The 14440-nt window shown below is 40.5% G+C and overlaps 1 protein-coding gene across 1 annotated transcript in view; it reads left to right on the top strand.

Moving 5' to 3' along the window:
* Positions 1-14440, top strand: part of amph (amphiphysin) — a 93430-nt gene that overhangs the window by 44547 nt on the left and 34443 nt on the right. The window contains exons 9-14 of the mRNA XM_060932406.1: positions 5225-5307; positions 6199-6337; positions 13496-13618; positions 13748-13849; positions 14018-14041; positions 14269-14289. Coding sequence (XP_060788389.1) covers positions 5225-5307; positions 6199-6337; positions 13496-13618; positions 13748-13849; positions 14018-14041; positions 14269-14289 — 492 coding nt within the window. The remainder of the gene's footprint in view (positions 1-5224; positions 5308-6198; positions 6338-13495; positions 13619-13747; positions 13850-14017; positions 14042-14268; positions 14290-14440) is intronic.

Below are 14440 nucleotides of genomic sequence, written 5' to 3'. Positions count from 1 at the left end.
TGCATTTATTAGTGTATGAATATTAATGAATTAATATTATGACTCATGACTTTATAGCAGAAGACACATCAGTAATTCAGGCACCAGGGATAAGCAGATTTCCTATCCAAACTATCAGTTTTTTTTTTATTCCTAGTTGCCATGGCTACACAAGTAGGTTCAACAACCAGAAAAAAACAATAGTATTCATTTAATAAAAGTTTAAACATAATGAGATTCTTATAGTGTGACACATCTCGATGCTGTGATGTTGTAACGATAGTGTGTCATACTTCATCTGCACTAAACACATCAGCTGAGGTGATCTGGTAGACAAAAGAATGATTTGTACATGCAAATATGACTGATGATCATTCAGAATACAGTACCAGGCAAAAGTCTGGACACACATTCTAATTCAATGTTTTGTATTAATTTAAAGACACTTCATGTTTTAAAGTAATGACGGCTGTCATTTCTCTTTACTTAGTTGAGCGGTTCTTGATATAATATTGATTACTACAGTTGTGGAATAGGGCTATTTACTGTATTTTTATTTACTGCTTACTGTTTGATCTCAAACACATTAAGAAGGCAAGAAATTGCACTAATTAACTTTTGACAAGGCACAACTGTTAATTGAAAAGCATTCCAGGTGATGACCTCATGAAACTGGTTAAGATAATGCCAATAGTGTGTAAAGCGTCATCAAGGTAAACACTGGCTGCGTTGAAGAATCTAAAATATGAAACATGTTTTGTTTTATTAACATTTTTTTGTTTACCACATAATTCCATATATGCTCCATATGCTATTTCATAGTTTCCATGTCTTCAGTATTGTTCTACAATGTAGAACTACATAGCTATTATACATTGAGAGAAAAAGATGCTGAACAGACTCAAAATGTCTTTTGTGTGCAATATGAGGACAGAAGACCAGAACACAGAATACCGTATGTAGTTCATAATTAAACACTGACTGACAATTTCTTGACTTTTTGTTTGTATCCTTAGTCTGTGTTGATATACTTAACTAGCCAACTATTTCTCCATACGTGATTACATTTAACAGTTATTCCACGAAATCGAGTCGTACATGAGCTGCTAGCCAACGAGGCTTGTAGCACCGAGTCGGCTATAAGCCATGTACTACGAGATTGAGTGAAATAACGGTTTTATTCTATCCACATTCACTGGATTTTGAGAAACAGAACATTTTTATTTTTATTTATTGCAAATTCGATAAATAAAACTTTATTCAAAACGTCCAACAAAATAATTTCCGCTTAGAATGTAAACAAACCGGCGAAATGACAGGAGCAATTTGTGAAAAATGTTATAATAATAATTCTTGAAAAATAATTAAAGATATGTTCTTACCATCAAATACTTTTATTCCATATTTTGTTGCTTTTTCTTTTTGTATTTTTTGGGGTTTGTTTTCAAGTAGTTTTTATTTCATCCTTGGTTGGTTCAGCAACACACACAGCCATTTTGTTTTTCTCTACTCATGGTATATGAGCTGATAGCCTAGTAGTAGAGTAGCCAACCAGAGTGCGCTATTGCTCATACCAGTGAATGTGGATAGAATAATATGTTATATATCAAATTTTAAGCCTAGATGTATCTGGGCAATGAAAACCTGATACTGGAGTGTTTACTTGCTCTGTGTAGTAGCTAATGAATTTATGATTTGCCCAAATGAGGATGGGTTCCCTTTTGAGTCTGGTTCCTCTCGAGGTTTCTTCCTCATGTCGTCTGAGGGAGTTTTTCCTTGCCACCGTCGCCACAGGCTTGCTCATTGGGGATAGATTAGGGATAAAATTAGCTCATGTTTTAAGTCATTCAAATTCTGTAAAGCTGCTTTGCGACAATGTTTATTGTTAAAAGCGCTGTACAAATAAACTTGATTTGATTTGATTTGATGATTTACCCACTCCTGATTTTTAGCATCCTTTCTAAAAGTTTTCTAAATTGCCTCATTTCCTTCATTCCAATAAGAGAGAGAGAGAGAGAATAAAACCTATTTTAGAAACCGGAGCTCATGTTTAAACTGCAAAGTGTTGTCTGCAGAATAGCCTTTGTAGTCTAGCCTGTACTGTGTTGCTCCATTTTAACTTGTCTTTGTAGTGAGAGACATCCTCGATGCTGCCTTCTGCAGGACAACTGATGTGTTACACAACAATCTGCTGTTCTGTCTGTCTCAATTCCTTCCTGCATGTAACTGAAAGATCAAGAGTATTAACACGTAATTAAGTTTTGTTGCCTATTCAAAAATCCTGATCAACTCTATATGCAATATTTGGTCTTCTATGTAAGTCAAAATTTTTGATTGTAATAACAAGGAGCATCTACTATTTGATTATTAATAGAAGGAAGAAAGAGAAAAGCGAACATATTTTGTGGTTGCAAAATCATTGTGTTGTTCTAGCCCCAAATTATTTCTGAGTGAGGACATATTGGAATAAAAGTCAAGTGGGAATGTATGTTGAAGTAACACTAAAGTTTTAGGTGCATTTCATATTTCAATCTACACCATACAGTGGTGCTTGAAAGTTTGTGAACCCTTTAGAATTTTCTATATTTCTGTATAAATATGACCTAAAACGTCATCAGATTTTCACACAAGTCCTAAAAGTAGATAAAGAGAACTCAGTTAAACAAAAGAGACAAAAATATTATACTTGGTCATTTATTTATTGAGGAAAATGATCCAATATTACATATCTGTGAGTGGCAAAAGTATGTGAACCTTTGCTTTCAGTATCTGGTGTGACCCCCTTGCGCAGCAATAACTGCAACTAAACGTTTCTGGTAACTGTTGATCAGTCCTGCACACCGGCTTGGAGGAATTTTAGCCCATTCCTCCATACAGAACAGCTTCAACTCTGGGATGTTGGTGGGTTTCCTCACATGAACTGCTCGCTTCAGGTCCTTCCACAACATTTCAATTGGATTAAGGTCAGGACTTTGACTTGGCCATTCCAAAACATTCACTTTATTCTTCTTTAACCATTCTTTGGTAGAACGACTTGTGTGCTTAGGGTTGTTGTCTTGCTGCATGACCCACCTTCTCTTGAGATTCAGTTCATGGACAGATGGCCTGACATTTTCCTTTAGAATTCACTGGTATAATTCAGAATTTATTGTTCCATCAATGATGGCAAGCCATCCTGGTCCAGATGCAGCAAAACAGGCCCAAACCATGATACTACCACCACCATGTTTCACAGATGGGATAAGGTTCTTATGCTGGAATGCAGTGTTTTCCTTTCTCCAAACATAACGCTTCTCATTTAAACCAAAAAGGTCTATTTTGGTCTCATCCATCCCAAAACATTTTTCCAATAGCCTTCTGGCTTGTCCACATGATCTTTAGCAAACTGCAGACGAGCAGCAATGTTCTTTTTGGAGAGCAGTGGCTTACTCCTTGAAACCCTGCCATGCACACCATTGTTGTTCAGTGTTCTCCTGATGGTGGACTCAGGAACATTAACATTAGCCAATGTGAGAGAGGCCTTCAGTTGCTTAGAAGTTACCCTGGGGTCCTTTGTGACCTTGCCAACTATTACACGCCTTGCTCTTGGGAAGATCTTTGTTGGTCAACCAATCCTGAGGAGGGTAACAATGGTCTTGAATTTCCTCCATTTGTATACAATCTGTCTGACTGTGGATTGGTGGAGTCCAAACTCTTTAGAGATGGTTTTGTAACCTTTCCCAGCCTGATGAGCATCAACAACACTTTTTCTGAGGTCCTCAGAAATCTCCTTTGTTTGTGCCATGATACACTTCTACAAACATGTGTTGTGAAGATCAGACTTTGATAGATCCCTGTTCTTTAAATAAAACAGGGTGCCCACTCACACCTGATTGTCATCCCATTGATTGAAAACACCTGACTCTAATTTCACCTTCAAATTAACTGCTAATCCTAGAGGTTCACATACTTTTGCCACTCACAGATATGTAATATCGGATCATTTTCCTCAATAAATAAATGACCAAGTATAATATTTTTGTCTCATTTGTTTAACTGGGTTCTCTTTATCTACTGTTAGGACTTGTGTGAAAATCTGATGATGTTTTAGGTCATATTTATGCAGAAATATAGAAAATTCTAAAGGGTTCACAAACTTTCAAGCACCACTGTATATGGTATTGAACAGTTACTCCACGAAATCGAGTCGTACATGAGCTGATAGTCGACGAGTCGCGTAGCACCGAGTTGGCTGTAAGCCATGTACGATGAGTGAGTGGACTAACTGTTTTATTATATCCACATTCACTGGATTTTGAGAAACAGAGCATTTTTATTTTTACTTTTTGCAAATTCGATAAATAAAAACTTTATACAAAATATCTAACAAAATCATTTCCGCTTAGAATGTAAACAAACCGGCGAAATGACAGTAGCAATTTGTGAAAAATGCTATAATAATAATAATAATAATAATAATAATAATAATAATAATTCTTGAAAAATAAAAAACGATACGTTCTTACCATCAAATACTTTTATTCCATTTTTTTGTATTTTTGGGCGTTTTGTTTTCGACTACAGTTTTTATTTTGTCCTTGGTTGGTTCAGCAACATGGTCTGCTATTTTGTTTTGCTCTACTCACGATATATGAGCTGATAGCCTAGTAATAGAGTAGCCAATCAGAGCGCGCGATTGTTCATATCCACTGAAGATAGATAGAATAAATATTGATATACTGTATATTTATATAAATGATTATTTCCACTTGATTATCTCATCTCATTATCTCTAGCCGCTTTATCCTTCTACAGGGTCGCAGGCAAGCTGGAGCCTATCCCAGCTGACTACGGGCGAAAGGCGGGGTACACCCTGGACAAGTCGCCAGGTCATCACAGGGCTGACACATAGACACAGACAACCATTCACACTCACATTCACACCTATGGTCAATTTAGAGTCACCAGTTAACCTAACCTGCATGTCTTTGGACTGTGGGGGAAACCGGAGCACCCGGAGGAAACCCACGCGGACACGAGGAGAACATGCAAACTCCACACAGAAAGGTCCTCGCCGGCCACGGGGCTCGAACCCAGACCTTCTTGCTGTGAGGCGACAGCGCTAACCACTACACCACCGTGCCGCCCTCCACTTGATTATCAGAAAGACAATTCCATCAAAAGCTGAAAGTTTAGAGACATTTAAAAAAATAATGTACTTAAACTATAACTGATTTTCCCATTTCTTGCTTATTTGTTTCACTAGTTCTGTCACAAGCTGTATGAGGTGATGAACAAGCTTGCAGAGCAACACTCAGACAAAATGTTCACCATTCAAGGTGCACCCAGGTGAATCTCTCATTTATTTGCCCTTGTTAATACAGATTACAGATATATACACATAGTCCTGGGACATTAATCGTGCCACGTTTACTGTATTATAGAAAGCTCTAGAACTATTAAATTTCCCTACCTATGGTTTGGAAACTATTTTTTTTATTCAGTTATTCATGTACTATGGTTCTGTTTGTCCTCCTTTTTATAGCTGTCACAGAAGGTATGTGATGGATAACAGACAGTAATATAGGATAGACACCCTGGGGCTGTGGTACTAGACAGTATTGTAGTAGTGCCATAGTAGTGCTTCAGAAGCAAAATATCTTCTTCACACTGCAAATGGAAACAATAGTGAAGTGGTGTGTGCTGTAGCTTTGTGTAGTCCTTCTGGTAACACTTTATTTGGATAGTCCAAAATAGACACTCTATAAAGTTGATAACCCATAAAGCTATTGTTTGACTGTCATCAGCTAACCCATTAAATTAATTAATTAATAAATTAAACAATACCACAACATGGTGGCTGATATTTAATGAAGAACATATCCATTTTGTAGTTCAGTTTATTTCTGTTCAGTCTATAGGCCTTGATGTTCAGTAGATATGGACTGTACAGATCCATTTGACATACTGAAACATCATTTGATATGTTGATAATCAGTTGATATACTTGTTTATGACAGTCTCTAGCTGGTTTGAAGGATGCCTACTTTGGATTATTCATATAAAAGTATTATAGTATCTTTAGTTACTATATCAAACACAACAGTCTATTGAACCATTACTGTATTCATGTCAGTGGGCATTTTGTTTAATATTTTTGCTTTATTTCATCTAAATACTGTTACTTTTCTGCTGTTATGAATAAATCAAAACATGTATACTGTATAATTTTATTTTCAGTGACTCAGGCCCACTGCGCTTGGCCAGGACCCCAACACCTCCTGAGGATGAGAGTCCAGAGGGCAGCCCTGCTGTCAGCCCCAACCACACACTGAGACCTATTTCACCTGGCCCTCCTCGACCCAAATCCCCCTCACAGGTCAGCCCTGGAACGCTTCTTCCCCGAATAACCTAAACCAAATAACCTCAGAATTAGTCCAGAAACTACACACACAAATCATATTGGATGTTCTAAAACACATCAGTGTTTACAAATGTAATATATAGTGTAACTTGTATATAAGGCCCATGATCCACTTGTGTGTTTTTGGTTTTCTAATCCTATGCATTGGTTATGGAATTAGACTGTGATAATGAAGTTAGCGGTGATAGCAGTTTCAGTTTGAGAAAACATTATGTCTTTCAGTTTTGAGTGAACAGCATAAGAATAATTGACATAATCTCTTCTGTGTCACTTCTCCATGTTTGTGACTACACAGAATATTATAAAATTCATACATACTGTTGCATCTCAAACAATTAGAATATCATGAAAAAGTTAAATATTTTTCATTAGTTATTTAAGAAAGTGAAAATTTAATACTATATTCTAGACTCTTTACATGCAAACTAAAGTGTTTCAAACATTTAATTTTGAAAATTATGTCCTACAGCGCAAAAAACCCAACCCATTGTAAAATATGAGAATATTTCATTTCGAGTTTGAGTAAAACAGTATAAATAGCATGCATCTCTCGGTTTAGTTCAGTACACGCAACCACAGTCATAGGGAAGACTGCTGACTTGACAGTTGTCCAGATGATCATCAACACCCTGCACAAGGATGGTAAGCCATAGGAGGTCACTGCTGAAAAGGTTGGCTGGAAAAGGTGCACAAGCAACAGGGATGACTGCAGCCTTGAGAGTATTGTTAAGAAAAGTCGATTCTAGAACTTGGGAGAGTTTCACAAGGAGTGGACTGAGGCAGGTGTCAGTGCATCAAGTGCCACCACGCACAGACGTCTTAAGGAAAGGGGTTACAACTGTCGCATTCCTAATATTAAGCCTCTCCTGAACCAGAGACAACATCAGAAGCATCTTACCTTCTAAGGTAAAGAGAGAAAGAACTGGACTCTTGCTCAGTGGTCCAAAGTCCTCTTTTCAGATGAAAGTAAATTTTGCATTTCATTTGGAAATCAAGGTCCTAGAGTCTGGAGGAAGAGTGAAGAGGCACAGAATCCAAAGTGTTTGAAGTCCAGTGTGAAGTTTCCGCAGTCTGTGATGATTTGGGGTGCCATGTCATCTGCTGGTGTTGGTCCACTGTGTTTTATCAAGTCCAAAGTCAATGTAGCCATCTACCAGAAGATTTTAGAGCACTTCATGCTTCCATTTGCTTACAAGCTTTATGGAGATGCCCATTTTCTTTTCCAGCAGGACAGCCAAAACTACTACCAAATGGTTTGCTGACCATTATTTTACTGTGCTTGATTGACCAGCCAACTCGCCTGACCTGAACCCCATGGAGAATCTATGGGGTATTGTCAAGAGGAAGATGAGAAACACCCACACTGAAAATACAGATGAGCTGAAGGCTGCTATCAAAGCAACCTGGGCTTCCATAACACCTCAACAGTGCCACAGGCTGATCACCTCCATGCCACGCCACATTGATGCAATAATTTGTGGTAAAGGAGCCCCAATCAAGTACTGAGTGTATAAATGAACATACTTTTCAGAAGTTGGATATTTCTGTATTATCAATCCTTTTTTTGATTGATCTTTGGAAATATTCTAATAATTTGAGACACTGGATTTCTGATTTTCATGAGCTATAAGCCATAATCATCAAAATTAAAACAAAAGAAGGCTTGAAATATTTCACTTTACGTGTAATGAATATAGACTATTTAAAAGTTTACCTTTTTTAATTAAATTATGAAAAAATGAACTTTTTTACGGTATTTGTCAGAATGCAGGCACTTACAGATGTAAATGCAGAGGAGAGCAGGGAAGCAGACTGTCGACAACACCAAAATGATAGACTAGAAGTGAAGTCAGGAAGCAAGCGAGGGTTGGGCGCTCAGCAAACAACGTAGAATAGATGAAAACAAAGAGCGTAAACGAAATAGGGCTAGCAAAGGTCAGAAAATTGAGAGGCAGATAGAGAATAGCAAGGCTTGGTATGGACTGGATGAAACAGAATGAAACTTCACATTGGAGTGGTGTTTGAGAGTGGCTTAAGTAAGGAAACAGCTAATTAGGGAGATGAGTGTCAGCTGTGATTAATACTCTGGTGACAGAGGGCACTGTGGATCTTGGGGCTTGTAGTTCTAAATGTCCATGTTTGTAGTTTGTGTGTCTTCGGCAGGTTTACCGACAGAGCATCCCCCAAGAAGCTCCCTCTGGGAGCTGAAGTTTTTAGAGGACGCCCCCTACCTCAAGGTGCTGGTTTGTATGGATGTTGGGCATGGAATTCTTGTCTGAGGAGAGGGTCTAGGATGTCTTTGGCAGGAACCCTGCTTTGTTCTTCTGCTCCATAACCTTCCCAATCTACCAGGTATTCTACCTGTCCTCTTCTCTGTCTGGAGTCGAGGATCTTATTTACCTGGTAGATGGCTTCCCCCTCTAGAAGGTGTTCAGGGTGTTCTTGGACTGGAGTGTTTTCAGCAAGAGGGCCCAGGATAGCTGGTTTAAGGTTAGAGACATGAAACATGGGGGATAATCTACTGTGGGGGGGGGGGGTTTCTAGGCAGTAGGAAACTTCATTAATGCGCTGTAATACCTTGAATGGCCCAATGTAGCATGGCTGAAGCTTTCTGCAGGTGTTGGGCTCTCTAAGATTTCTAGTGGCCACCCATACTCTGTCACCTGGGGGAAGTCTGGATTTTCTCCTCTGTGTTTGTCTGTATATTCTTTATACTGTACTTAGTATTGATTGCTTTGAGACATTGGTGAACCTCCTCCCATATCGCTTGGCTGCATGTGAACCAATCCTCCATGGCCTGTACTTGGCTTGGTGCATTGTCTCAGGGGAACAGGGGTGGCTGATAGCCAAGTATGTACTGAAATGGTGTTAATTGTGTTGGAGTGTCTGAGGGAGTTTTGTGCATACTTGGCCCATGGGAGAAAGCGTGCCCAGTCCCCCTGGTTGTGCATGCACAAGATTCTCAGGAAGCAGCTGATTTCCTGGTTGGCTCTCTCAACCTGGCCATTGGATTGTGGGTGATAGCCTGATGTAAGACTCACTGTGACCCCTAACTTCTCCATAAAGCAGGTCCAGAAGCGAGAAATGAATTGTGAGCCCCGGTTGCTGACTATATCCTCTGGGATACCATAGTACCTAAACGCATACTGGAAGAGGAAGTTCTGCTGTCTGAGATGCTGTTGGGATGCCTGGTAAGGGGATGAGCTTAAGAGCCTTTGAGAAGCGGTCAATGGTTACCATAATGGAAGTGTTCTCTTCTGAGGGAGGGAGGTCCATGATGAAGTCAATAGCTATATGGGACCAGGGTCTCTGAGGAAAGGGGCACAATTTGCCAGCAGGAGGGGTTCTAGGAACTTTAGCCTGAGCACATGTAGAACAAGAAGCTATGAACTGGTTAATTTCAGTAAGCATGTTTTCCTACCAATACTTATTCTTTAGCATTAGATGGGTGTGATGACTGCCAGGATGACCTGTGGTGGGTGACAAATGGGCCCATGTGATTAGTTGACCTCGAAATCGCTTGGGCACAGAGAAGACCAGGTGGGAGGTTATTAGGAAGAATTTGTGGTTGAGTGTTCCTTATCTCTTGGTCCAGGTGATGGATTGTATGAAACATTGAGTTGGAAGAATGGGGTGATTTACAGAATCTTGGTGCGTGGAACCAAAACCACGAGATAGAGCATTGGCCTTGGTGTTCTTGGAGCCAGGGCGGAATGAAATGGTGAAGTTGAACCTCGTGAAGAACAGTGCCCACCTGGCCTGGCGAGGGTTTAGCTTCTTGGCTTTCTTGAGGTATTTCAGATTCTTGTGGTCTGTAAGAATGATAAAAAGGGTGAGTGGACCCTTTGAGCCAATGCCACCACTCTTTGAGAGCTAGCTTAATGGCAAGCAGTTCCCTGTTGCCAATGTTGTAGTTCCTCTCTGTAGAAAGTTTTTTTTTTGAGAAGAAAGCTATGGGATGTAGTCTCTGTTTCTCACCAAACTGCTGAGACAGAATCATGCCTACTCCCGTGTCAGATGCATCCATTTCTACTGTAAATGGTTTAGTGGGGTCTGGATGCTGGAGGACCGGAGCAGATGTGAAAGCCTGCTTGAGACGCTGAAATGCTTCCTCGGCCTTGGAGTTCCACTGGAGGCACTGTGGTCCCTTCTTTAGCAAAGTCGTTCAGGGGGTAACTATAGTGTTGAAACCCCTGATGAACCAGTGATAGAAATTCGTGGACCCCAAAAAACACTGAAGCTCTCTTACAGAGGTAGGTGTGGGCCAGGATATAACCACAGAGACCTTGGAGGAGTCCATGCTAACTCCTTCAGCACTTATAATATATATCCTAGGAAGGAGATTTGAACCTGATGAAACTTGCATTTCTCAGCTTTGATGTAGATGTGATTCTCTAGCAGGCAGTTCAGGACAATTCTGATGTGTTTCTTGTGACTTTCTTCATCTGGGGAGTAGACCAGGATGTCATCAATGTACTCGATAGCATAGCTACCTAGCATGTCCCGTAGCACGTCATTGATGAAGCACTGGAACATGCTAGGCACCACAGAAAGACCATACGGCATCACAGGGTACTCAAAATGGCCAGCGGTCATGCTCAAGGCAGTCTTCCATTCATTGCCCTTTTTGATCCTGATCAAGTTGTATGCACTGCGGCGATCCAATTTGGAAAAGATCATAGCTGATCCAAGTTGTTCTAGTGCTGCAGGAACTAGTGGAAATACTAAGGGTATTTTACAGATACCTGGTTCAAACCTCTATAATCAATACATGGTCGGAGTCCGCCGCCTCGTTTCTCCATGAAAAAGAAGCCTGCAGAAGTGGGAGATTTGGATGGGCGGATGTATCCTTGCTTAAGGGCCTCTTGGATGTACTCCTCCATGGTGGTGTGTTCCTTCTGGGACAGAGGGTAGATACGCCCCCGTAGTGGTGACATGCCTGGCAGTAGGTCAATAGCGCAGTCATAGGGCCAATGTGGTGGTAGCCCACATGCCTTTCCCTTGCTAAAGGCCTCCTGCAGGTCCATGTACCGTAACATTCCAGGATGCCATCCAGGGAGTCAGGTTGAGGACTGTCCACAGTAGTGGATGAAAGATTGACTTGGAGATGAGAGATACAGTTCTGAAAACAAGTTGGAGACCATTGGAGAATTTCCTTGTTCTGCCATGAAATCAAGAGATCGTGAAGCTGCAACTATGGATAGCTGAGAATAAGATCGTGACTTACAGTATTAGTGACAGAGTGAGATGTGTTCAGAATGCCCACTTGGATGTGGAGCGGTGTGGTCCGTGAAGTGATGAAACCATCTCCTATTGGTCCTCCATCGATGGTCCTAATGCTAAGTGCGCTCTGCAGGGGGACCATGAGCAAGTTGAATTTCTGCACAATAGAGCAGCTGAAGAAGTTCCGTTCCGCCTCTGAATTGATAAAAGCACACAGGACGTGTGTGGAGTTGGTCAGCTTCAGTAATACTGGCACTTTAAAAGACCTTGAATTAAATTCTCACCGGACTCACAACGTGTGTAGAACCTTCTGCTGGAGCTGTATGGGATGAACAAATGGGACAGTGGTTGAGTTGATGCTCGGAGCTCCCACAGTAGAAGCACAAACCCTCCCTTCTCCTTCTTTTGTGCTCAGAGCAGGACAGCCAGGTGCGTGAGACTTCCATGGGCAAACTGTCCTCAGAAGTTGTGATAGGCTTAGTACCTTCCTGAATGGAGGGGTGGTGTGCCAACAGATGATCAAGTCAAATGGCTAAATCAATAAGAGAGAGTCCAGCGTGAGTTATTTGTCCCGGCAAGCTAGTTCACTAAGAATTGTGGGACATAAACCTTGGTGAAAGACGGCTTTCAAAGCAGGTTCATTCCATCTACTGGCTGCTGCTAGTGTTCTGAAGTCGAGAGCATACTCTGCCATGCTTTGGGGACCTTGTGAAATGGAGAACAGACTTTCACCAATTTCGATACCCTCTGGTTCATGGTCAAAAACTCTCTTAAACAGAGAAGAATTGTTCATAAGAAGTGGCTTGCTCTTGGTTCTTGTTCCACACTGTACTTGCCCAGTGTAGCGCTTTACCAGTGAGAAAAGAAAGGAATTTGGTGATCTTATGTTTATCGGAGCGGTTCGGCATGGTAGCGAAAAACATGGAGCACTGAAGCAAGAAACCCTTACAGTCGAGAGCATCTCTGGCAAACTTCTCGGGTGCAGGAAGTTGTAGCGCGGGGCTAGGAAGAGACTCAGAGCATGGTAGGAGGGCCTGCGACATCATGGTTGCTAGTTACATCATATGGGTGTTGAGATCTGCTAGCATCTGTTGATGTTCTCCCAGTAAGCATCCCTGATCGTTCAAAGCAGTCTGCTTTGCCTCTTCCGCTACATCCATGGTGGTAAAGTATCCTATCAGAATGCAGGCACTTACGGATGTAAATGCAGAGGAGAGCGGGGAAGCAGACTGTTGACAATGCCAAAACGATAAACCAGAAGCGAGGTCAGGAAGCAAGCGAGGGTTGGGTGATTGGCAAACAACGTAGAATAGATGAGACAAAGAGAATAAACAAAATAGGGCTAGCACAGGTCAGAAAATCAAGTGGCAGATAAAGAATAGCAAAGCTTGGTATGGACTGGATGAAACAGAATGATACTTCACATTGGAGTGGTGTTTGGGAGTGGCTTAAGTAGGGGAAGAGCTAATTAGGGAGATGAGTGTCAGCTGTGATTAATACTGTGGTGACAGAGGGCGCTGTGGATCTTGGGGCTTGTAGTTCTGAGTGTCCATGTTTGTAGTTTGTGTGTCTTTTGCAGGTTTACTGACCATATTCTAATTGCTTGGGATGCACTAGTATTAAATTTCTGATACCTTGGCCTCTTCAATGCATGTTGTTTTTTTTTAGTGTAAACTTTTAAAACAAAACATGAAATTTAGAAACATCTCTATTGATTCATATTTGCTTTTTTCTGTTTTGCATGAGACAGAGTGAAGATGTAAGTGAACCTGTAGCTTAGAGTAGTTTACTGTGATGTTGACATGCATATATTAGCGTAGTCATGATACACAAATTTTGACATGGCGTGGTGGTTTAAATAATTGTATGCCCACAACATATAATTATCAGCTCAAGATGGGACCGCCAAAGCCTCCTCCTCCCAAAGTCACTCCAACTAAGGAGATGCCCCAAGAGCAAATCATCAACTTGTTCGTTGGAGGCTTTCCTGAGATCAGTGTCACCTCACCACAGGTGAAGGCACATGTGAAAATTTATTTTTTATTTTAGAATAACTACTTTAAAGCTTCGTGAAGGTATGTGTTTGTAGTTGCTAAGCATCATATGACATTGCAAGTAATTTCAAAATGCATCTTTTTTTAGCCAAATGAGAAACCCACAGAATCTCTCCTGGACTTGGACTTTGACCCATTCAAGCCAGACAGCAATACAACCATTGGTCAAACCCAATCACCTGCATCTCAGGTCCCTTTCTATCTCATGTCCCATCCTCAATCAGTGGGATTTACATTCATGATTATGAAAATAACAACATGCATCTTCTATGTGCTTTACATCATTAATTAATAATGTATATAATAGTGTACAACAATAGGAAATCTAATGCAGATTCTTTATTTTGTCCTTTTCCAGGCACTCTCATGGGATCTTTGGACGGTAAGAGAGCTTTTTTGTTCTGCTTATGTCTCTGGGTATTGGACTAAATGGTATGCTGATCAGTAAATGTGCACTGGAATTATTTTGTCCTTGTTACTGTAATATATATGAAGCATTATGAGGAGACATTTGCCATGTTCGCAGTACTTGTTTGCCCTGTACACAATGCTTCTCAAGTAGGACTTGATACACTAAGTGTTTGATATACATTTTTCTCTGTTTTCCAGACAAATACTGAGGCCCAGCCTGTAAGTATATATAATAATAATAATAATTATAATGACTAAGAAATTGTCTTTTTGCAAACATTATGGGTTTAATACTTATGTTTTTGCTGTTTGTCACGGAAACGGTTCCAGTGAAAACTTCCTAATAAATTTATATAAAGTATTTTTCACA

Source organism: Neoarius graeffei, chromosome 1 (assembly GCF_027579695.1).
Source record: "Neoarius graeffei isolate fNeoGra1 chromosome 1, fNeoGra1.pri, whole genome shotgun sequence".
NCBI lineage: Eukaryota > Metazoa > Chordata > Actinopteri > Siluriformes > Ariidae > Neoarius > Neoarius graeffei.
This window is presented reverse-complemented; position numbering and strand designations above follow the sequence as displayed.